Consider the following 24,623-nt stretch of genomic DNA (forward strand, 5'->3'; position numbering starts at 1 on the left):
ATAGTAAGCTAGGCCACTATACGAAAGACTACCGTAGGAAAGCTATAGTAAACGCTATAGCCGCGGAAGAGTTAAAAAAATAGATAACCCTATACTATAGACTCCCGTAGTATTAGGGATAGTTATCTTCGGAGAACGTAAGGGAGTATACCGAGCACTTATCTATAACGCACTAATATTAGACGTTAAGACTAGAGCCCCGACGGGGGTAGCTAAGACACTAATAGATAGTAGCGTAACCTAGAGCTTCGTAAGCTAGAAATAGGTAAAAGAGAACCTAGAAGAGATATATATAATAAGTACCCGCTTAGTAGAAGCTATAAACGGGCGTAAGATCCCTTTATATAGAAGCCGAGAAGTATAACTTAGCCTAATAGACCGGAATAGAACCCGTAGAGTTATTAAAATAACCTACGAAGCCGTAGATATAACAATCTACGATATAATCCTAGAAATAGATTAGCTTAGACTAGTGAATCCGGATATTAACTAAGTAACTAGTAAGTAGACGTATAGGAATATAGCCCCGCTAGAGGTTAAAACCCTCCTACTAGAAGACTTCGAGGAAGAAGTAAGACTATAAGGTATATTCGGAGAACTACGCCTAGACGTTAATAAGGTTACTAAGGAGTTTATAGTGATACTAAGGGTAATATAAAGTTTAGATAGGACCTCCTATCCGGTATAATCTTCGACTAAACTCCCGCTAGAATACTAAGATCTAGCTATCGTAGCGAGTAAAAAAGGTGCTATAGCCCTTCTAATCTATATAGAGTATAATTATATAATTAAGCTAATACCGGGTAAGATACCCCCTTAGAGGCTAGTATACGCACTATCCGCTAAAGAGTTAGAAGTCCTCCGTTAGTATATTAAGGAGAACCTCGAAAAAGGCTAGATCTAATACTTAAAAAGTTAATCGGGTATACCTATCCTCTTTATACTAAAGAAAGACGGTAAGCTTAGACTCTACGTAGACTATAGAGGGTTAAATATAATTACTATTAAGAACCGCTACCCTCTACTACTAATTAATAAGTCTCTAGTAAAATTATTAGAAGCCTAGATCTACACTAAACTAGATCTATAAGACGTTTACTATAGGATTCGTATAAAATAGGAAGATAAGTAGAAGATAGCGTTTAGATACCGCTATAGATATTTCGAATATATAGTAATACCGTTTAGACTCGCTAACGCCCCTATTACCTTCTAAGCGTACGTTAATAGAGCCTTAGTAGGACTTATTAACGTTTACTTAGTAGTGTATCTTAATAATATACTAATCTTCTTAAAGGATAAGAAGACCTACGTATACTATATCCGAGAAGTACTAGAACGCCTAATTAAGTAGAGATTATTTATTAAATCTAGTAAGTATATATTCTACGTAGAGAGGGTTAACTTCTTAGGCTTTATTATCTCCCGCTATAGAGTCACTATAGACCCTACCCGAGTAGAGACGATAAGCTAGTAGCTAGAGCCGACCTATATCTTCGACGTATAGTAGTTTATAGGCTTCGCTAACTTCTACTAACGTTTTATTAGAAAATAGTCGATAATTAGCGCCCCCCTTAATAATCTAATTAAGGGGCTAGATATATAAAAGAAGGGAAGAAATAAGCGCTAAGAAGGGTTCGTCTTTATAAAAGAAGCGCGAGAAGCTTTTAAAAGGACTAAGACCGCTTTCTAGACTACGCCGATACTCGTATATTTCGACGCTACGTTAAAAACTATAATAGAAATAGACGCGTTAGAAGCCGCTATCTATATAATTATATTATAACTCCGTAAAGATAGATACTAGTACCCTATTACCTTCTACTCCCGGAAGATACTAGTAGTAGAGAGAAATTACTAGGTCGGCGACTAGGAAATACTAGCAATCTTTATGGGGTTTAAGGAATAGCGCCACTTCCTTAAAGGAAATAAGTACCCGATTATAGTGATAATAGACTATACTAATCTCGTCTAGTTTATAACGACTAAGGAGCTTACGAGACGCTAGGTACGCTAGGTAGAATACCTCGTAGGTTTCGACTTCGTTATTATATTCCGCCTAGGGAAAACGAACCCTATAGACGCTCCTAGTAGACGACCTAACTATATAGTAGACGAGCTACCGGACGCTATAAGTTGTAATATCTTTATATAGAGACTCGGGGAGACTATCGGTAAAGGCGCTATCTACTAAAGGGATCTATAGGATACGATATACCTAGGCGTTATAATAATAATAGTATACGTAGAGATCCCTATTAAGCCCGCGACGAATAGACTACTAAGTTAAAAGGAGGTACGCGAAGTAGTGAAAGGAGAAACCGTATATATCTATAAGCCGCTAGAAACTATAGTAGAACTTATACTTAAGATATAGGCGAAGAATAAGTTCTATAGGAATACGCTTAAAAGGGTATAGGAAACCGGCGACTTCGAATAACCCCTAAAGATATAGTAGAGCGTAAGGAGCTAAGATAGACTACTAAGATATAATAACTATATCTATATTCCCGAAGGCGAACCTATAATCTACTAGGAAATTATAAGGATCTACTATAATAATCCGTAGGTAGGCTATTATATAAGGAAAAGGACGCTATAGGCTATTAGACGTAAATACTAGTAGAAAAGCCTTATTAAGGATATATAGGACTACGTCCTTATATACTAGGTATACTAGTCTAATACTATTAAACGCTATAAGCTATATAGACTACTCGAACTACTACTAGTACTAGAGAGACTAGGCTAATAGATAAGCGTAGACTTTATTATAGGCCTACTACCCTTAAAATAAGAGGGGAAGGCCTACGACGTAATTATAGTTATAGTCGATCTATTCTTAAAATATTCTCTCTATATTTCCTACACTAAGAACGTAGACTCACTAGAACTCGTAACCTTATTTTACGAAAAGGTTATACCCCTATAGGGAATACTAGAAAACCTTGTTAGTGATAGAGGTACTATCTTTATATTAAAATTCTAGAGCTATTTTTACTACCTTCTCGCTACGAGACGTAGACTATTAATAGCCTATTACCTATAAACCGATAGGTAGATAGAGAGATAAAACTAGAGTATTAAGTATTACTTATATAATATAGTAAGCTAGTGCTAGGATAACTAGATAAGATAGATCCCCCTTATATAGATCGTCTATAATATTACTACCTATAGCGTACTAAAAATATCCTCGGCTAAAGTACTACTAGGATTCCGACTAGAACTAAGAACGTTAGTGCTAGATAGGAAGATAGAAACCTATAATAACGCCGAAAACCGCGTAGAGGAAATACTAAAAATATAAGAAACACTAAGAAAGCGCCTAGAAGAGTTAAAAACTATAATAAAGCGAGCCTACAATAGGAAATATATAGAGAAGTCTTTTATAATTAGATAATAGGTTATACTAAGAAATAAGTATATTAACTTAGGATAACCGTATAAAAAGCTAGATAACCGCTATATAGGACCCTTTACGATAGTAAGTATAGTAGGATAATAAGTATACTAGCTAATCCTTACGCCGAGATACTATAAGATCTACCTTATATAATATACTTTAATACTAGAGCTATACTATAGAGACCCGCTAAAAGCTTAAGAGCGGCCCGATCCTATACTAGTAGATAACTAACCTAAATAGGAGATCGAGGAGATCCTTACTGATAACCGTAAGGGCGCCGAATACCTTATTAAATAGAGAGGATACGGGTATAAGGAAAATACTTAGGAGCCGAGAGAAAACGTAGAAGATATACTAGTATTCGAGAGCTACTATAATAAGAAGAAAGAACGGCTAGAGCGTATAATATACTAAGGAAGATCCGTAAAGAAGAAGTTAATATAACCTAGGATCTACTACTAGATACGTTCCGGGAAGGTTAAAGGGACCGGAGTAGGCTTAAGAACACCGAACCCGATAGCTAACTACCGAATAGACCCCTAGAAAATAACTAGCTACGCTAGTATACGCTATAAATAGGTTAGGGGAGGATCTAGAATATTAGTAAAGATAAGGAGCGGACGAAAAATATCCTAAAGAGACTATAGACGTATAATAAGGATACGTAGGAGTTTATCGCTAAAAAATAGGACGAAAAGTAATATAGTTAATACTCTCTAAGGGTATAACGTAATAACTACCTATACTAGACGAGTAACCCCCGAGATACGCCTATATCCTTACCGCTATATACGTAACCTAGCCCGAGGAGGCGCCCGAAGCTAACCTATAACCCGACTTATTAATAAAACCTACGTCGAAAGGGGCGGAGAGGGTAGGGGGAGGTAAAGGGGGCGTAGCGCGAGGAGGACCGAAAGGCGTAACTATACCCGTATAGATATCTCGAGTTAAAGTATTCCGCGTACCTCGAAACCCCTATATAATCGTAAAGAACGATATATTCTACGCGGGGGTAGTATAGGGCGCTAAGATATAAGTATTAGCTTAGGCGTCGAGCCTAGAATCGACCTAAGGAACGTTAATAACCGCTAATACAAACGGGGGTCCGTACTTACTATTATATAAGACTACCGCTTCCTCGTATAATAGTTATACTAGGGAGTATTAACGTTAATCCCGCTAGGCGGAGGGATATATATATACCCCGGGTTATATCTAAGACGGTCTATATAACGCCGATACTACGCACTCGTAGGGTTAGTAGGGGAGACGACGGCCGGAGGGGCGTAATTATTAATAGAGGTATACGTCGCACTCGCGACTAGAGGAAAGGGAGCTACTATAATAAGTCGAAATAACCTATAGTAAGAAAAGCGAGACGACGAAAAGCTATAAGAAGAAAAGCGAAAGGACGAGGAAGTGCAAAAAGAAGAAAGCTATAACTCGAAGAGAGATAAGTAAAAAATATATAAAGAACTTAGATTATACGCGATAAAGAGAGATAACGCTTAAAGCTCCGAGTCTATCTACACCTTCTACCATAAAGACAAATTACCCTCTTTTAGATAGCTAGACACATATACTATTTTCGAACCCTCCCTATCTCGACTATAAGAGACTCTCGACCCCCGACCCTTAGCTACGAGGACGTAGCTCTTCAAGGAGGGGGAAAATGTTACGACCCTCTACTAGGAGAGTGCCTTATAGGCTAGATCCCGCCTAGTCCTATAACCTAGAACCCGTAACCTAGTAGGGGTAGTATAACCCCCCGCTAGAGACCGCACTAGGGAGACTAAGTCCTACTAGGTCAGGTGACCTAGTCCTATGACCCGCCAAAGGTCATCCATACAGAGACTGCTAGGGGAACTTAGCTCTTTAGCGATTAGTTTACGAATATACCAGCACCCTACTATTCCTTCACTCTAGTTCTATATTACCTGCCAGGACCCGCTAGTACGCCGGTCCTAACATTTAGTCTTAACGTCTAATATTAGTACGTTATAGATAAGTACTTAGTATACTCCCTTATATTCTCTAAAAAGAACTATCCCTAATACTATAGGAGTCTATAGTATAGGGTTATCTATTTTTTTAACTCTTCCGCGGCTATAGCGTTTACTATAACTTTTTTATAGTAATTCTTTATATAGTAGCCTAGCTTACTATAGAAGTTATAGAATTTATTATCTCCGTTTTAGTCTTATTTAGATCCTATAGTAACTTTTCTACCCTCTATAGTAATTATAGCTTACTATATAAGGAAAGCGCTATTTCCCTTAAAAGGTTTTCTATTAGATCCTTATAAATCTATAGTATTTCTTAGCGTTATCTTCTTAGCCTTTCTAAAGTATAATATCCTATCTAGTATTACTTTTTTAATTTAATTATAGAAAGCTATTTAGTTATCTTATTAATCTATAGTAAAGGCTATAAATCTTTTTACTTTATCTTATATCTCCTTAATAATACCTATCTCTAAATAGTTAATTCTTATTTATCTAGTTAGTATATCTTTTAGATAGTTATAGAGTCCGGTAAGCTTTAAAACGTATTAATATATATCTTAATACTTAGCTTATATTATCTATTACTAATTATATTTAGCTTCTCGCTATATCTTAATAGGGTCGGTAATCTAAGCGAGTACCTATATTTTAAAGACTAATTAGGTAAATATTATATCTAAATTATTTCTATAATATTCTATCTATATTATATTAACCTTTAGCGCTAGAAACTTAGTTATTTAGTTTATCTTATATATATTACTAGCGAACTAGTTAAGATATCTATTCTAGAAGGCTTCTTAGTTTAACTTAAAGAGATTATATTTACCCGAACTTTTAGCTTTATATATTATTATATTATAAGGTATATATAGTTCCCTTACTTTTTTCTAATAGGATAGGTAGTCTCTAGTATTTCCTAGTAATATAATCGAGTTTATATAGGCTATATTAGGTAATTAGTAGGTAGTTTAACTAATAGTACTACCTAACGAACCCTAATAGATCTTAGATCCTTATATTCTCGCTTATAGGATTACTACGTTTTCCTCTTTATTCTATAGCTCCGCGTAAATCCTATTTTTCTCCTTTACTAGAGCTAGACGTCTTTTAAAGGTCTCTAACTCTCGGAGTTCTATCTCCTTATCTACCTTAGTCGGGGTCGTTAGATTTAGCGGGTTTCCTCCCTAAGGGTTATCGTCGACTCCCTATATCTCTACCTCTTCTAGTAGAGGTTATAAAGGTCCCGGGATATCGTTCGTTTCCGCGATTAGGGCTAAGGCTCCCCTTAGGCGGTCGCTTATATATCGAGTCGTCGATATTACGTATTCTAACTATTACAACCTAACATACGGAGTATGAATATGGTGCGCATATCTTGTAGCACATATCGGGTATTTAGGTTGGTAACCTGACATGACGACTAGTTGGTCGTCATAGTGGCTCTTTTGGTAAACGCTCTACCTTACCATTACTTCCTACGTTTTGCACAGTGGTGTCAGGCCCACTTGCCTTAACAATATGACGACCAACTTCGGAGACCCTGGGTTCGAGACATACAGATGTCGAATTCGAATCTACGGTCTTTGCAAGGAATATCATGGAGAGATCCAGATATACACTTGGGGGTCTACAACTTAAAATACACACACCGATATCTTACTAGCACGGTATCCATACCGTTTAAGCTACCTATGGATATTCTATGCCTCGGGGTCAAGGCATCAGAAAGAGGGGAGATAATGTTATAACCTAACATACGGAGTATGAATATGGTGCGCATATCTTGTAGCACATATCGGGTATTTAGGTTGGTAACCTGACATGACGACTAGTTGGTCGTCATAGTGGCTCTTTTGGTAAACGCTCTACCTTACCATTACTTCCTACGTTTTGCACAGTGGTGTCAGGCCCACTTGCCTTAACACTAACGGTCTAGTTTAATTAAGATTTAGCGATTAGAATATTAGGACCGGCGTACTAGCGGGTCCTAGTAGGTAATATAGAACTAGAGTGAAGGAATAGTAGGGTGTTAGTATATTTATAAACTAATCGCTGAAGAGCTAAGTTCCCCTAGCAGTCTCTGTATAGATGACCTTTGGCGGGTCACGGGACTAGGTCATATGACCCGGTAGGACTTAGTCTTCCTGGTGCACTCTCTAGCGGGGGGTCATGCTACCCCTACTGGGTCACGGGTTCTGGGTCATAGGACTAGGCGGGATCTAGCCTATGAGGCACTCTCCTAGCAGAGGGTCGTAACATTTCTACTATTCAACCTATAAGATATTAGTAAAGAAGTATCAATATAATACTATTAGTATTTAATAAACCTATAATGAAGAGAAAAGGGAGAGAAAAACAAGAGATAATTAAGGGCTTATAGTGGTAGACTCGGTATATCAAATATCATAAGGGTTTCTAAGGTGCACGAGGTTTTAGGGGACTAAGAGTCCTATAGTGGTTTTGCTCCTATACAATAGCTGATATAGGTCAAAGATCAGGTGATTTTAGCAGAAAATAATAATTTTTATTCCTACTCGCCGAAAAAGGAAAGGTGGGAGGCTTAGGATGATTATATAATATAATGCTGGCAGAACGAAGCGAGGCGAGGCGAGCATTTCACTCTTAGCTAAATCACTCTAATGAATGCATCTGGCCAATATCTTGGAATTGCTTAGTTGTGGAGAACATACGGCCTCTGTAAGTCTACCAGAACTTCACCGCCATTGAGTTGGGCTGCCAGCCTTGGCACGTCCGCTCTCTATCCTCTCCACCTCCACACAATGCAAGTCCTCCATAACGCGTTAATCCGCACCCACCACATCACCTCGCGCAAAAAAGTAGCCGTGCTCAAACGCGCCGCCGACACACACCAATGCGCTGTCCTCCTGCGATCTGGTGGATGTCCAGGGATCATGTACGTCGAGGGCCAGAAAGAGCGGGTCGAGAGCTGGGTGGATGTAGTGCGGCGACTACGATATAAGGATTTCCAGCTGGTGACGAGGGCCGCGGCAGTGGAACAGGAACAGGAAGATGGATATGAGCAAAGTGGGAAGGGCTCACCGGGATTGGCGTTGGGGTTGGATGAGGTGGAAAGTGTAAAGGAGTTTGGGGGCATCATGGCACAGAGGGGTATTTGGAATTGGTGGAGACGGGGAATGGGATATACTTGATTCTCCCAAGGGGCCTGCGTCATTCGTGCTTGGTGCATTGCGCATTGTACACTACTACTTTCTGCGATGTCTATTCGAATTCTGTTGATACCATCGGTGACCTTTGTTTACTTTATCGTTAGTTCATACATGGTTGACTTGGAGTGTACAGAGTTGATATCGATCCAAACGCCATAATCTACATGATACAATCCATCAAGGAACGAGACTCGCCGCCGTCCCCTTACATTGGCGCCGGATAACTGAGCAGTTTGCACACATCCTACCACGATTAGCAACCAGTCAGTGGACTCCCACATCCCCATACATAAACACACCTTTCGTTGTCGCCGGTATTTGTCATAGATCATTTTCCAGATCTCTCGGTCCCGACATCCACTCTCCTGCGGCGTACCAGGGTGGTGGTCGCATTTGGGCTGCTCAGCGGCCAACTGTTCCTGCGGCCACATAATCCACGGCTTCGGTAGAGGCCAATCAGAAAAGTGAACAAATTTAGCCTGCGCCAGGACATGATCTGGATCCCAGACCTCATCGTCGTTGCCCAGGAACTTCCGATGATCCTTCGTCCGGAACTCGCCCGTGAGCAACCCGTACTGTCGGTGCGGGAGAACCATTGCCGAGTCCCCGTACCGCTGGTTCAATAGTTCCATATCATACCGGTGATCCGTCAGATTCACGTCAACTTGACCGTTCTTGGCCGGCGCGCTGGCGTCGGTCAAGGCCAAGTATTCGCGGAGGGAAGGCTCAATAACGACCAGCAGCGACGAGAGTGTCCGTTCCGGCAAGAGCCAGTAGGCACGTGGCATGGCGACTGTGGTGGGTGGGAGGAAGAAGAGCTCGTCCATTGTCTGAAGGAGAATCACGTCGGAGTCGAGATGGATCACACGGTCATATTGGTGTTCACCAAAGGCAATCAGCTTGGCAGTGCTTGTATCCCACGATGCCGATGAGCCAGCTCCTATAGAACAAGGGGGGGATGTCAGTGGTCTGGGGTTCAAAAATTGCGCCATGAATTTTGGCCTAAGAGCTGTCCAACTTACCCGATGTGTCCTGGATCCCCTCGATCTTCATAGGGATCATCACCACATGGTACTTGTTTTTAGCCTCGAGCAGCAACTGGCTGACGCGATCAAACTCATTCTCAACAATGAGATCCCACTCGTCCGGATAAAACAGCACACGATCCGCCTTGCTGTCGAGTCTGTGCAGAGCCTCGAACACCATCAGGCAATTGCACAGATATACCTCACTAGTCGCATACTGGGTATACGCAAAGCGCGACCAGTTCACCTCGTCGTAATGGATGTGTGGTAAGGGGGGCGGCGGGGGACGTTCACGTCGTTGCCACAGGACAAACAGGATGATCAAGGCGACTATCGCCCACGTTCGGACATGTCGTAGCTGACGCTTGACTATTGAAAGACAAGGTTCGTCGGGGATGTCAAAAAAGTCATCTTCCGAGGCATTGGAGCTCCGCCGGTAAGGGAAGGCGGGTTTTTTAGCCGACATTGTTGGAGGCTGTGAAGCTATGAACCGCGTGGCTCTGGGGTCTAATCGATACACGTGATAAGGTTATGTCATCGGTCGAATAGCCAGAGGAAGACATTGCGGCTTTTTGGAGAGATTCTCAACATGCGACACTGGCCCCTGGAACTGAGCTGCGGTCCAAACATTGCGGGGGCCTCGCTGTCTTTCTGTTGTTTCTTGCCTTTGCCCTGTGTTCTTGCTTAGGATGCAAGATAGCTCATTGCCATACATCAACCAGCTCGCATGGCTTAGCGGTAAAGCGCATCACTAGTAATGATGAGATCCTCGGTTCGATTCCGAGTGTGAGCAATTTCTTTTTTGTTTTTTTGGGAGCTGATTGTTGGGGAAAGAAGTATCGAAGATCACGGACTTACATAGATCTGCAATGATAGTCGAGTGTCGGTAGATATGCAGGTATGCAGGTATGCAGCGTGGATACAAAGATATAGAACCGCTCGCTCCTCTATTTGACGGTGTTATTTTTATTTTTTGTGATACGAAAAAACAATCTCGATGGAAGGATTATCTTGACCTGGCAGGGCGAAATAGAAAGGTATTACTGGCACAGAATGTTGGAGCATAAATCTTAGAACTGATTTCTCTGGACTCGAGTGATCGTCTCCAAAAAAAGAAGCGAACAAAGTGAAGTACTTTTACTAACAATAAACTAGTAAAAGTACAAAAAATAGTTTCCCTGGGAATCGAACCCAGAACCTTTCCGGAACATATGCGAATCGCATTTGTTAACGGAAAATCATAACCGCTAGACCAGGAAACTGCTCAGCCATCAAGGCCAATTGATGGAAACTTAGGTCACATATAACATTATACGGCAAGTTCAAACATCTGGGAAGTTGCACCTCAACCCTTCACCATCGATCGACTGGCTACGTATGTGTTTGAATTCTTATACAGATCTCTATCCGACGTAATCGAATCTTGAGACAACCTGGTTAAATCACTGGCTATCAGACACCCTGATTGTGGTTCGATGTCGCCGGAGCATGAGTCCGTACATATATATAACGGTACTGCGACTTTGCTTCCTCGATGTATGTCGACCGTTGCAAGATCACCAGGGGAAATGGAAATGTCCAACGAAACCCCCTACCTAGTCTGAATGACCCTGTTACACCCACTAGACAGCAAATCAATCAACATTTGGTGATTTATAGGCATCGAGTATCTTGCCCTATTTCAAATAAATGATCAATGATACCCCCCAGAATGTGATCCACCTCTATCAGGCAACAACCTCGCATCAGAAGCCATCGACCTCCCATCATCCACCTGGACCACAATATCTGTTTTGACAGTCACGCGCCCATTATCCAGATGTTCAGGCATTTCCACCCTGGAAACGTGGGCGTGAGAGCGCTCGTGAGCATGCCCATGCCATTGGAATGCGGGATTCTCGTCATTGTTGATATATGTGTTTATCATGCTATTGACGGCAGCGGAACCCATCCACTGGTCGTCGGCTTTAGCCCGGCGTTCCAGCTCCGTGTCGGGGTCATCGTGAGCCGTCGACCGGGAGCGGGACCAGTAGCCGCGAGGGCGCTCTTCGCGTTTGCGGTCAACAAAGGCGCGTAGGAAGAGACGAGCTACTGGAGCACAGGAGGCGAGGAGAATGCTGTAGTTTTCGATTCTGGGGGATGTCAGTTAAGGAGGACAGATTATTGAGGTTGGAGGATGGTAGCCTACTTCACCCAGAGAACGAAGGTCACAATATTGTAAGTAAAGTCCAGGCGATCGCCGAGGGATTTAAGTTTCTGCAGTAGGTGCTGTTTAGTGACTGCTTTGTAGAATGGATATGATCTACTCACATATGTCTTGACTATAGAAGCACAGCCGGAGAGAAGCAGTGGGCCGCAGAGAGTAATTGTCTGCCAGATCCGACGAGATCGGACTGACCCACTGATTCTGCAGAACTGCGTCCAGACCGAGACATTTGGATTGCGGTGGAGAGTTCGCAGAAAGAATTGCCAGAGCTCGACAGCGGCGAGAATAGCGAGGACTAAATCAATAGCCGTGTTGAGTCCTTCGGGGATTAGCTATGAGTTGCGCTTTGCGGGGGTCCTCATTTGGCATACCTCCTTGCACAAAACCGATGGTTGTTTGGACTGTCGGTGATTGGCACTTGACAGAGCCATCTTCCGGTAGTGGTGTCCACATATATTTGAAATATGGAACTCGATTTGCCTGTGGTGGGATTAGAACAGGCCGATGACGGGAGAAAGAGAGGACTGACGGTATGATATGGGTTCGGTCCGCATTGGACAATGATTTGTACAATAGTGACCATATTGACGAGGAGCTGGACGACAGCACAGACAACGATAGACTGGCGAATCTTTTTGTCGCTGGCTGCAAAACAATTCAACAGAAACCACATCATGCCCGTGCGGGAGATCATAGCCGAAGTGACCGCCAATGGCTGTGAAATGAAGTCCCATTTCATTGCATGGAAGCGTTCCTCCGCGGTCAAGTAGAAGTAATGCCTCCCGAGACCCCAGTTGGCACTGATCAGAGTCAGCGGCTGGGATGGCGATGGATAGCAACCCTCTCACCTCAGTTGAATAAATGCCATATGGGTAATATCAAAACCCCAGGAAACGAGGAAGAGGAGATCCTCTATACCCCAGATTCGGCCGGGGGCAGTGACCTGTGGCAAAGCCCAGCCCACCCAGATCTTGACGGCGTAGCGGAATAACAATGCGACACCGACAATTGCCGTGAGGACCTGATGGATGATTAGGACATTGACAAGGGACTCGACGCCACGAAACAAGAAATAAGAGACACGATCACCTACCCAGCAAGCCTGAAACGTGCCCGTTCCTGTCCAACATGTCAATACCAAAGCGTTGACTTGGTCTTGGCCGCTCGAGGTGACACATACCGATGTCCACATCGCCCTCCGAAGGCCTCGGAATATCCATTGTGAAAGATGACAAGTCTTGGTCGAAGGTGTCGAACACAGCTAGCTCTTCGCCCAATATACAGCGCAGGAGCCAATTCAAATAGCCCTCATTGGCACGCGACGGCAGAGTGACCGAGGTCGGATATATCCAAAGCAAAAACCGAAGTAGGAACCAGGGCAACGCCCACAGGGTTTCAAGCCTCGAAGGTGCCTAGTGATGCGAGCCAAGTCTCGAACCAATAGGCTAGAAATTGAGAACCCGATCGTGTCGGCTCGAAGGGACTTCCAGAATCATTGGGATCAAGGGATGGATCAGAGACAAGCGGGGACTCGAAACGAATCAGCCCAGAGAATCAATATTGGTTAATCTCTTAATCCCTGTCCAGTGCTGAAGGAGTAGAAATGGGATTTTTAATCTATTAATCCCTGTCGCGTACAAACCACGCAGTCCAGCCTGGCCAATCTACGGAGGACAAGGAAATTGGGCTTGATTCTGGCAAGGCTCCGGGGGGACCATGTGGATTGCCTAACACAGGCCACATCCTGCCTGCATCCTGCCCACATACCGAAGTGGAGTGAAGTGGAGCGAAGTGGACTGTGGACTGCAGCAGGCGCAAACATGCATCCCAGCCATTCTGGCGCTTGGGAGAAGAAATGTGGAATCAAACCGAGAAGACCCGGAACACAAAGCAGAGTCAGGATGAAACCCTGAACGGAATCCCCTACAAGTTCATCTATTCATCTACGGAGTCGACTAGATAGAGTATGGACTCCGTACAGAAGAGATCCGAGAATCGAGATGTTCGGTGGAGCAAAGGATTGAGCCCCGGATTGCTTTACAAGTCGTTTCAAAATAATCAACTTCGACCAAATGGCACTATGGACACGAGGAATCCGTTTAGGAGGCCCTATCGGCCCTTTTCATCTCGACCAAGGACTCTCCAGCACGCACATAACACTCGAAAGTCACCTCCAATCCCGTTAAACTCGCAATTTGCCGCCACTCGGCTGCGCTCCGTTCTCGCCCGCCATACAACGCAATCATACTGGCATGGAGCGCAGTATAAGTTTGATTCTTCGCGTATTCAATAATCAAGACTCGCGAATGAGGCCCCATCGCTCGAGAAATCTTCTGCAGTAATGCGACCGCATCCAGATCAGGCAAATTATGCAAGATATGCTGGAGCGAGTATACACACGCACCCTGGATGGGCTGCTCGGGCGACTCTTTGAAATTCCACTCCATCAGACGTACCCCAGGCACGCTATCGATGTCCGCATTAAACTCCTGTACAATTAAATCCTCCTCTTGGAGATGGGGGTAGGCAGCTTGGACCTCAAGGAGAAGCTCCCCACGGCCACCGCCGATGTCGACCATCGCGGCAGACCCGGTCACCCCCAACGCAGCATCCAGGTCATAGCCGATGGATTTGACGCGCTCGGGGAATGTCCCGAACTTGAGAAACTTGCCGACCATGAAATGGTTGAAACTATCCATCCGACCTTGGGCTTCCATAATGGAGTATGTATGTTGATTCGCCAACTCAGTCTGACCCATGAGCCCATAGGCGTATTGCAAGGGGCCATCGGCATCCGCGAAGGGGTATGCAAAGCCCGTGTCTTGGAGTTTTTTCATCAGGAATGCCCCAGCCATGAGACCCTCGGTCGTGCTGTGACGGTCAGTGCGTGCCCGAGAGCCATCAACTGCAGACTCACAAATGCAGTGCGCCATGCTGAGCAGACGGCATGGCAACCATGTGGTTGGTGATGGCATTTGCAGCGAAGCAATCATCGGCCACGCGGTCGACTAGACCGAGCCCGGACATGACATAGAGCGTGTCGGCTACAAGATTAGTGTCGGTATCCTTCGAGCCAATTCCGGGGCGTACATACAAGCTAATCTGGTATCTATATTCCCAGTCAGTATCTCAGCTAGCCATCCGCGTTCCCACACATACTCAGCTCGGGTTCATTCTCTCGGGCGTTGATGCGTGCATTGTAGGTTGCCGATACCTCCTCGGGTGTCGCGGGTCCACCATGATTGGCAAGGATATTAAAGAGATCAAAGTGAATCGCAACAGGCACAAATCCCAAAGATGCAGACTGGCAGGGAATTAGATGGCGAACTGGGCGGACGAGGTTGCCACACTCACCACTGTGACAGTCGCGGCGAGGGCTGCACCCGGCGGCGCCACAGGGGCCGATGGTTTTTGAGACATTGGTGGATTGGAGGGGAATTGAGTTGAGAAGGGATTATGTTCGTACGGAGCCCAACATATTTGTATATAGGAAAAGTACGGAGAGACATCTCCGTATGTTGTACATACTCCGTATGCACGACAGCATCCGACCGGCAGGAATTCCGGTATAACGAGGGAAAAACATAGAAATCTAAGACAATCCGAGTTACTAGCAAGATACCGAAATACACCGGTCCTGCATAGTCCAGAAATCTAGTGCTCCATCGAAAATCATTGGACGAACACCAGGTGGATGTGCAGGGATATCACCAAGCGACACGGCAAGGCCCCGGCATTCCAGCAAATCAATGAGAAATTTGTAAACAAGCCGACCCCATGAATCAACCTAAGAAACTCAAAGAAAGCAAGTGATGGACTAGTGGCAATCTAAAGTCATGAATGTGATACATCAATGGCCCCCAAAACGGTGGTGGATCCCTCTAACTCACTAACTAGGTAATCCTCCGACTTGCCAGCAATCGTGCGACAAAAGCCACGCGTGAATTCTCCATGTGCTTGTGCATAAAACCTTTGCAAGTACCGTGAAGAGATCTTCCTTCCCCTCCTTGCCTGGCCCGAGACTGCGTTTTTTGCGTTTTTTAGGGTTTGACATAAGAGTGTACAGCTCTTGGGACGGGTGTGCATATCTCCCCAATGGAGAAACCTGCTACGGTTTTCAACACCCTCGAGATGGAGGCTGCTACTCCATCACGGTCGCAGGAGAAACAAGAATGGAAAGACACTGATTCAGATGTCGCGTCCGGGGACCCTCTGAACCCGAGAAACTGGACTTCCACACGCAAGACCCTGCTCTTTGTGTCACTGATGTCAAGCTCGCTGTTGGCTGATGGGTATGTATGCCCTGGTCGATCATGGAAACGAATGCGCCCAGCTCAGACATAGACCCAAGGATGGATACTGACTGAACCCCACGCAGAGCAATGGTCTGGGGTGGCACGCTGGTCACAGACCAGGCCATGGAATGGAAGACCTCCATCGCCCATTCGGCGACAAGTATGAATTATGGCATTTTGCTCCAAGGCTTTGGCGGCATATTTGCGGTTCCACTTATTGAAGCTTATGGCCGGTGAGTGGCTCTTTTTTCCCCGGGGAACCTTGGATATCGAGCTGATCGAGGTACATAGTTTACCGGTCTGGTTATGGCCCCAGGTGATTACCATGTTTATGGTGTTGGGTGCTACCCTCTCCCATGATTGGTCCACCTTCACGACATTCCGCTCTCTGCAGGGTCTGTTCGGGACTGTGCCTCAGGTCATTGGTCTTCCAATCATTCATGATATGTACAGCTCGGCTGGTCAGTACTGTCCCGGAATTTATCGCAACTGTGGCTAATCGGACAACAGAGTGGCCGCGGATGATCAATATCTGGTAGGAATATCTGCCAAGTCGAAATAGAGCAGCATTGACTGAGTATAGGGGCACCGCATTCCTGGTCGGACCGTTCCTTGGACCTGCGCTCGCAGGATACATTGGTGCTGGGACAGATTGGCGCACATCATTCGGAGTCCTGACAGCCTTCTATGGCCTTTCCACGATATTGGTGATCTTCTTCGGTTATGAGACATACTATATACCAGGGCGACAACAATCCAGCTCACGCCTCGCGTCCTATTTCGGAATTGGGAATACTCAGCTTCCCAAGAGATCCACGTTGGCATATTGGTGTCGCAAGGTTGTGGTCTATGTGTTCGAGTTCCCATTGTTAATGACTGGTGGGTATGACCAAATCTGCCTGCAATAGCATTCACTGACAACTTGCATCGATAGGAATCGCTATCTTGGTGCTCTTTACCTGGCCAATTGGTGAGTAAACAACATCTTATCGTCGGCTCACCTGCTGATTGTCTAGGAATCACAACGACGATCGATGGCTTCTTGCACAGCCCTCCATACTTGTTTGACACCATCGAAGCATCCTCGATGAGATTTGCCGGTGTTATTGGAGCCTTGTGCGGTATGGAGTCTCACGCTTTCCTATTCTCTTTTTAATGCTGATCATGTTTCTAGGCTGGGCGGTCGGCCACTTCTTTAACGGCTGGATCTTCAAACGCCATAGCTCAGACTGGCGAACTGAACTACGCCTGCATGGCGTGTGGATCCCGGCAGGAAGTATGGTCTGTGGTCTACTTACCTACGGATTGACCATGCACTTCGGCAAGCACTGGATCGGACTCGCCTTCGGGTGGATCATGGTGAACATCGGCATGGTGGCCACGGTTGTGTAAGTCATCGGCTTCAATCTCGAATTCGGTCTGTAAATTGCTGTCGTATCTCTAACATATTTGGAACAGTGCCATCTCGGCTTATGCATTGGAAAAATATCCGGACCAGGCGACTTGTGTCTCCGCCATTCTGAATATGTGGCGCACCTGCGGTGGATTTTCGGTGGGTTACTTCCAGCCTTCATGGATCCAGCGCAATGGACTCGGACAGGTTTTCGGAATCCAGGCTGCTATTGTTTGTGTGGCTGTTGTTTTGACCATCACTCCTGTGCTGCTCTGGGAGCGGAAACGGCGGATGCGAGTGAATGCTGATGCTTGAGTTGTAGAATAAACTGACTGTATATGGCGCCTGAGCGACGATTGAGCGATATCTAAAACACCTAATGTACTTAATATTTTTCTGGTAGACAGCATACAACATACTCCGTACAAAGTGCAATGTGCTCGGATCCAAGTTGATCGCTCGGCGAGATGGTCCGTGCACAACACTGAAACGCACGTGATAATGCTGCCTCATCTTTCAGGCCACCAAACCGATCCGGGGGGAACGACGCCGTGTTTCATGCTTAATTTGTTTGACGGACGCTATGGCTGACTCCTGGCGTTAAGAGACAGGTCTTTACTACACACTATCTCCTCAACCTAAAGCCCAACTAATATACCCTTGACGCGATCTTCATCTCCTGAACATTCCTCCACCAACCACAGTCGACACAGTCGATCATTGCCCTCGTGTGATTCCAAGTCCCGCCAGCGATGACGCTGTACGTGGGGCAGCGGGCAGTCCCTGAAAGACGCCACAGCCTAGTTGGCTCCTGGGCCGCGTGGTTGTTGATCAGTCCCCCAATGAACATGTCCCATGGCCTATCAAGCTTCCCCGTTCTGAGCTTCGACCGAATCACGAAGCCCGTTCTGCCGGGCCCATGGATTGTCCACTGTTGACGCCGAGGCAGTGATGAACTGGTTGTTCAGGGACAGCGATCACTGACCCTTTTTTTTTCTCTCCCTCTCTCCCTCTCTCTCTCTCTCTCACACACTACTTTTTTTGTCCGCGTTTCATCAAGCATCGGTTTCATTCCCTTCTTCCCCCCTTGCGCTCGTTTCCCTCGTTAGCTGAATGGCCCCGATTTCTGTTTGATCCTGATTAGATTGTCCTCGAGCGCCGACCACGATCATGTTTAGTTCTTCGCGACGATGGCTTTTCGTCGTCTTTCCGGTCCTTACATTTTGTCTGATATACTTTCTCTTTCGACTGCCTGAATCCGATCCTACACCCCTGAACAACTCAGATCAAATTGCTCAAGCTGAAGGGGAAACAATTGTCGGAGGGGAGGAGAATGAGGAGACAATCCCTCCACCTCCCCCTCCTCCTCCCCCTCCCCCTCCTCAACAGGAGACTGTGGAAGATAAATGTGGCCACTTACTGCACCAGCTTGACGATGTCATGGTCATTTTGAAAACAGGCGCTACAGAATCTCTCGAAAAAGTCCCCATCCACCTCCGCACAACCCTCCAATGCGTCCCACACTTCGCCATCTTTTCGGATTATGAAGAGACAATTGAAGGAGTGCGCACCTATGATGTTCTCCGCAACGTCAGTGATGCGACAATGGAAACCGAACCGGAATTTGGCATCTACCGACGTCTCCAAGAAGTCGGACGCGAAGGCCTGACGGAAGCAGAATGGGGCGATGACACAAACGGACCCCTGGGCAAAGTCAACAACCCAGGGTGGAAACTGGATAAATGGAAGTTCCTCCCGATGATCGATCAAGCATTGGAAGTGATGCCCGATGCCAAGTGGTACGTCTTCCTGGAGGCGGACACATACATAATATGGAAGAACCTGGTGGACTGGCTTGGACATCTCAATCCGGATCGGCAATACTACCTAGGCAGCCCGATGCAGATCGGCGAAACCCTCTTCGGGTACGGTGGAGCGGGAATCGTGCTCTCGAGCTGGACAATGCAGCTTTTGCACGAGTACCGGGCGCGCGCACAAGAAGACCTGGAGAAGATGACAGCACGAGAATGGGCAGGTGACTGCGCGCTGGCGCGAGCACTGCACGACGTGCGTGTCGACCTCACGTGGGCATGGCCCATGATGATGACTTCGCGGCCCCGGGAAATCGACCACTTCTCTGAAGGATACGGTCGGCAGCCGTGGTGCTATCCAGTTATCTCATACCACCACATGGCTCCAGAAGATATTGAGGAGATGTGGGAGTTTGATCGAGAATTCTTCAGCAGCGGCAAGAATGCACTCATGCTGCATGCCGACGTGTATCAGAGACTAGTCCACGATGGGAATTTTTCTGCCCGCGATGACTGGGATAACCTCTCAGCTATCAAAATCGATTTTGCAGCTGGCGTGATTCCCTCAGTGGATGCTTGTGCCGAGGTCTGTACCCGCAACAAGGAGTGCCTGCAGTATTCGTTCAGCGACAGTGACGGTGTTTGCAAACACACTTCTACCACCTTCGCTGGTGTCGCCAGAAATGGCACGCACTCTGGCTGGATTACTCCTCGCGTGAACAGGCTCCTCAAAGCCTTCCAGTCTTCTTGCGACGCTGTACAATATATCTCCGGCTGATCTTCTTGCATTTTGCTCTTTAGCCCATCTCTTCCCCCTCGGAATGTTCTTGTACATATAGTGGTTTTTTTTTACTTCCTGTCCCTTCCTATCTCTTCACATCCCTCTTTCGGTTTAGATTTTATATGCATTCTCAGGTCTTAGGAACGCGTTTCCGTATTTCCGGAGAGAGTCGTTGGCGTTATGCTAGCTGTGCTAGCATCGTCTGCCGGGCAGACGAACACACCCTCCTGGTCGCTGGACCATTTTCATTTTTCATCCTTTGTCATTACCTCTGCAGCTTGTTTCTAGCGATACCAAGATCTCCATTATAGCAACCAATTGAAACGTCCAGGTTATATCCCGTTGTATCTTCATATCCCCTATGACACTTACTGAACCCCTCCAATATTGATACTGTATAAAACCATACGAGACTAGTCACCCCCCTAGCTATTACTAGGTGACTCACTGGCGTGGCAATGGGGCTGGGGTGCCTACGGGGTACATATAACACTCCCATTTGATCATACCAGGGAGCTGGGGGCGGTTAGACGTGAATTATATATTAGCGTAGGAGTGCCCATCTAGGAAATCCTCTGATCCTATCTGCAGGCTTGTTGCAGAGAGACCAAGTGGCCAAGCGTGCAAGCTAATAAGGAGAAACAGCTGGAGTCTTCGGTCTCCTGAGAGGGTTGGGTACTCCATACAACCCCCGATGCCGTGGAAATATCGCTCAAGCAATGTGATCTCGGTCTCCCCAACATGGCAAGGGTCATCCTTTACATATATGACCTATTGCTCGGGCTAAGAAGATGCCTAATTATGAAGGCATGACCTCTGCAGTCATAGATTAACGTCAGTGTGAGTACGGAGTACCGAGTACTCCGTATCCCTCTTCTATTAGGGCCAAGTGCGATATATGCACACCTATCGCCATCGCAGCCTCCTATACTCCGTACAATGATGATAGGGCCTGAAGCTACAAGATGAACCGATTGCACGAGGTCCTAGGACCTCTCTGGTTGGCTAGTTATCTGACGACATTGCTTTTTTTAAATAAAAACCCGGCCTGTCTCAGATTCTAATTCCAACGCAAACATCTGCACCTCATGATGCAGCATCCCGCCTCCATTTGGATACATAGCAGTGATAGCACATTTACCCGAGACAGTACGGAGTACTTGGACACGTCAAGTTAGCCAACACGATATCCATCTTATTGTATTTTCATTTCATTTTGTTGAAAAACAATGCCTGAAAAATACTCCATACGGAGTACTGAGGGAGAAGATGAAAGGGCGTTGCTGCAGGTCCCAGGGTTAAGACCATCGAAGGCGCATTTACTGTTATATACTCCGAAGTACCCAAAGGATTGGAGAATATGAGTGTCTCCGTGGAGCCCAATCATAAGTTTAACAGCAACCACTACCTAGGTAAGCTAAAAAGCAAGAGTCCAGGTGCAGGGAGGCCGGACGGTCATGGCTGTTTTCGCAATGGTACACACACACCAGCTAGACGTGTGAATGCATATTGGAATAGCCCCTTAGATGGACCGGTGATAACTGAGGCAATGGAAGGATTCAGATGGCCCGGTAAGTGCTGGAAGCTTCTAAGAGCGCTCTATGGCTGACGCAACCCATCGAGACAAAGGTCCGGACTGCCCTGGGCCTAAGAGTTGTTTGGGAGAACCTCTGTCGCCTTGCAGTGGAGCAAATCATTGTAACTCTATGTGTGTCCGTGCCAGCTACTGAAATCAGGCACAAGCTGCATGAAGCAGGGGAGTGTCGAGATACGAGAGATCTTGAGCTTAGTTTATGAGGTATCACATTGTCCGAGGCATACAAAGGAGAGCCCGTTGGCCCTTCTAGAATCCATGCAACTCTATGGCAAGTAGAGAGCGTTTCACCACCTTTCACGGAACAGGTGATGGAAAAGTAGATGTATGGGTATCAACAAAACGTAGGGTCGGCTCAGTATGCGAAATGAAGAGAGAGAAAAAAAAAGATCTTCGGATGCCTCCACTCAAATGACAAGAAAGATTAGAGCACGGTCATAGGCCTGTTTGGGCACCAGTCACAACGCTTTATGCGTACTCCATACGGAGTGCTCTATACGGAGCACGGAGCACGGAGTATAGAGGACTTGGCGAGCTGCTCAAGTAGGCCACATAGTTCACATGCAGAATTGCATATATCCCCCTGACTCAACAATGCATCTGAAAGGAGGAGAGAATTGATGGTACAATTAGTAGTCTAATGTAAGAGACCACGTAGCCCGCATGCTACAGCTGCCACGCGCAGAAGCTCCGATTTGTCCAACTGCGTGGGCAGAAACGATGTGCTCGCTGCGCTCGGACTGAGGCTCAGTGCGTGACAAGGCCTTCAAGGCGAGGTTGGCAAGGAAAGAAGTCAGGATCGAGGAGGTAGGAAGTATCGCTAGATAGACCTTCGCCTTGCAGCAGCCATCACGGCTTAGGAGGAACCTCCGCAGAGATGTCCAGCCATGGGAAGGGAAGCCTCGTAAGTGAGTGATATTCCCAGCTGAACCCTTGGTCAATGTTAATATATGTATTTCTTCTCAGGCCATGTACAGCGCAGACGCGCACGTGGGTCTGATTCTACGCCGTCGTTGGAAATCCTAAACTTCCGATCATGATCTCACATTACCGGCTGTCTATAGTACTATGCCCTGACCATAGCATAGATGCTGCAATTCTGGTCTGGGGCCAACAGGGATGAACCTAATGGAGTCTCAGACTGGCATCTTTATATCGCACTCAATACCTATGGAGCTGGTCAGCGAATGAAACAATGAGCAAGGGACGTTAGGCGACACTATCGATGATCGATCGTACCCGAGGAACAACGAACACGACTTAGACGATGAATGGATTGAAGCGTTGTTCAATCTCAAGGCGAAACTAGGAAAAGCCCCAAAGAGCGATTCTCAAGTTCAATCTGGCGAGCGAGAAAGGCCTCGTGGATATTGAAGCGTCAAGGCTGGACACAAACCGTGATACATCTGTCCTCGAGCCGTCCACGGAAACCCACGATGAGTCCACGAGTATTGCCTGATAGACTCGTGGTGTGAAAGTATCATACCAATGGCACAGCTCGATCCAATATTTGACAAGACCTTGCGGGAAAAGAAGTACCTTCAGGGTTGAGCACAGGTGGATTTCTATGTGAAACAACATGGAGCTCGATACAGTGTTCTTCTTACGGACCAAGAGCTCGTCGCTGCCCAACGATTGAATCAAGACGGCCATTTGGCAATTTCTTCCGCCATACCTTGGACAGGTGGTGGACCGGGCCAGATTTCTGTGCTGTTGGGCCTTTGGTCTGTCGGCACGTTCGCAGCAGAAGATCGGCTTTGGGCTCTATGATAGGTAAGAAAGGCGAGACTCGATAGCGATGTTTATTTCACGGTGTATGTGATTTCTCTCTTTGCTAGTACTGTTATATTCTCATTATGTGGAAACTATATGAAAATGGATGCTACCTTGTAAGCAATAGAACACAGCCTGCTACATTTTAATAGCCTGCTGAGAGAGAACTTGGTCAATCGAAAAATCAATACTGGCATGAACTATCCAACAAGATTAGGCACAAATTCGCATGCCTTTTTCTTTGAGTCGTGACCCTATGACACTATAATAGGTGGTAGCAATTGTAGGAACCAGCACTGTGATTTATGCCAAACTTGTCTCGAGTTAGGGGAACTTACTAGTTCTGGTAGGGGGCCCCGGGGGGTTACAGGGCTTTCGATCATACCTTTGCTCGCCTCGTCTCCCTCGATATGGAATCCACGCGCATGGCATATGTCGCGAGTAACTCACCATAAAACCCTGCTTGCATACCAACAGTGGATGGGGTAATGGGCGAGGCCAGGGTAGGTGGATCGTACGTGGATCGGGGTGCAGTTGAGTAGAGTGGAAGTTTTCTCACGTCCAAGGGCTGTCGCAAGTCGATCATGTGTTAAATAAACACATACAAGAAGTGAATAGACCAAAACTAAGAAGACAGACAGTAAAAATGTCTCCAAAAAAAGATGTGCATCATCCGTGAATCGAACACGGGCCTCGTCGATGGCAACGACGAATTCTACCACTAGACCAATGATGCTAGTTGAGTGAAAGAGGTTTAGGAATTTACAACCTCATTCACTCAAGCTCTCAGCATCTGGTGGATCTCATAGACTGTCGAACCGAATACCCGAGTCCCGAGAGAAAGGACTGAGAAGCTGGTTGTGTTGGACCCTCCGCAACGCCATGTCTTTTATAGCGGCGATCATGTATGAACCAGCAAGGCTGTACGTAGATTATTCCATTCAAGAGGCCGGAGGTCGAGGTTTCTCGTTCGATCGCATTGGAAGTAGATAGATGTCCCCTGGTTTGTTTGAACGCCAATTCGTGTCTGATAAGGTGTGCGAGGGATAGTTGTTCTGGCCTGTGTCTTGTCGGCAAAGAAGGATCAAGATGCTAACCTGGCGCATGAAAAAATCGTGGCGCATCTGGTGGTCGTGTTC

At 46.0% G+C, this 24,623-nt stretch overlaps 6 protein-coding genes across 6 annotated transcripts; 3 read left to right on the forward strand and 3 right to left on the reverse strand.

Annotated features, from left to right (window-relative positions):
• Positions 1-8,198: 8,198 nt before the first annotated feature.
• Positions 8,199-8,588, forward strand: N7457_007670 (uncharacterized protein; the record flags this gene model as incomplete). Its single annotated transcript, XM_057178713.1, has 1 exon — positions 8,199-8,588. One exon carries the CDS (start codon positions 8,199-8,201, stop codon positions 8,586-8,588), a length of 390 nt encoding a protein of 129 aa, XP_057027099.1.
• Positions 8,589-8,811: 223 nt separating this feature from the next.
• N7457_007671 (uncharacterized protein) lies at positions 8,812-10,097 on the reverse strand (the record flags this gene model as incomplete). Its single annotated transcript, XM_057178714.1, has 3 exons — positions 8,812-8,850; positions 8,906-9,546; positions 9,629-10,097. 3 exons carry the CDS (start codon positions 10,095-10,097, stop codon positions 8,812-8,814), a joined length of 1,149 nt encoding a protein of 382 aa, XP_057027100.1.
• Positions 10,098-11,324: 1,227 nt separating this feature from the next.
• N7457_007672 (uncharacterized protein) lies at positions 11,325-13,057 on the reverse strand (the record flags this gene model as incomplete). Its single annotated transcript, XM_057178715.1, has 7 exons — positions 11,325-11,763; positions 11,820-11,887; positions 11,942-12,156; positions 12,209-12,317; positions 12,367-12,637; positions 12,686-12,956; positions 13,018-13,057. 7 exons carry the CDS (start codon positions 13,055-13,057, stop codon positions 11,325-11,327), a joined length of 1,413 nt encoding a protein of 470 aa, XP_057027101.1.
• Positions 13,058-13,936: 879 nt separating this feature from the next.
• On the reverse strand, positions 13,937-15,257 carry N7457_007673 (putative O-methyltransferase; the record flags this gene model as incomplete). Its single annotated transcript, XM_057178716.1, has 5 exons — positions 13,937-14,708; positions 14,755-14,881; positions 14,932-14,946; positions 14,997-15,141; positions 15,192-15,257. The coding sequence occupies 5 exons, from the start codon at positions 15,255-15,257 to the stop codon at positions 13,937-13,939; spliced, it is 1,125 nt and encodes a 374-aa protein (XP_057027102.1).
• Positions 15,258-15,932: 675 nt separating this feature from the next.
• Positions 15,933-17,840, forward strand: N7457_007674 (putative MFS transporter; the record flags this gene model as incomplete). The annotated part of the gene is made up of 9 exons (XM_057178717.1): positions 15,933-16,129; positions 16,216-16,365; positions 16,424-16,593; positions 16,643-16,667; positions 16,716-17,011; positions 17,067-17,102; positions 17,149-17,253; positions 17,307-17,520; positions 17,591-17,840. 9 exons carry the CDS (start codon positions 15,933-15,935, stop codon positions 17,838-17,840), a joined length of 1,443 nt encoding a protein of 480 aa, XP_057027103.1.
• Positions 17,841-18,695: 855 nt separating this feature from the next.
• Positions 18,696-20,114, forward strand: N7457_007675 (uncharacterized protein; the record flags this gene model as incomplete). The annotated part of the gene is made up of 1 exon (XM_057178718.1): positions 18,696-20,114. The coding sequence occupies one exon, from the start codon at positions 18,696-18,698 to the stop codon at positions 20,112-20,114; it is 1,419 nt and encodes a 472-aa protein (XP_057027104.1).
• Positions 20,115-24,623: the final 4,509 nt, after the last annotated feature.

The sequence above is a fragment of the Penicillium paradoxum genome (genome assembly GCF_028828445.1).
Source record: "Penicillium paradoxum strain IBT 22861 chromosome Unknown utg000007l_segment0_segment0, whole genome shotgun sequence".
Classification (NCBI taxonomy): Eukaryota; Fungi; Ascomycota; class Eurotiomycetes; order Eurotiales; family Aspergillaceae; genus Penicillium; species Penicillium paradoxum.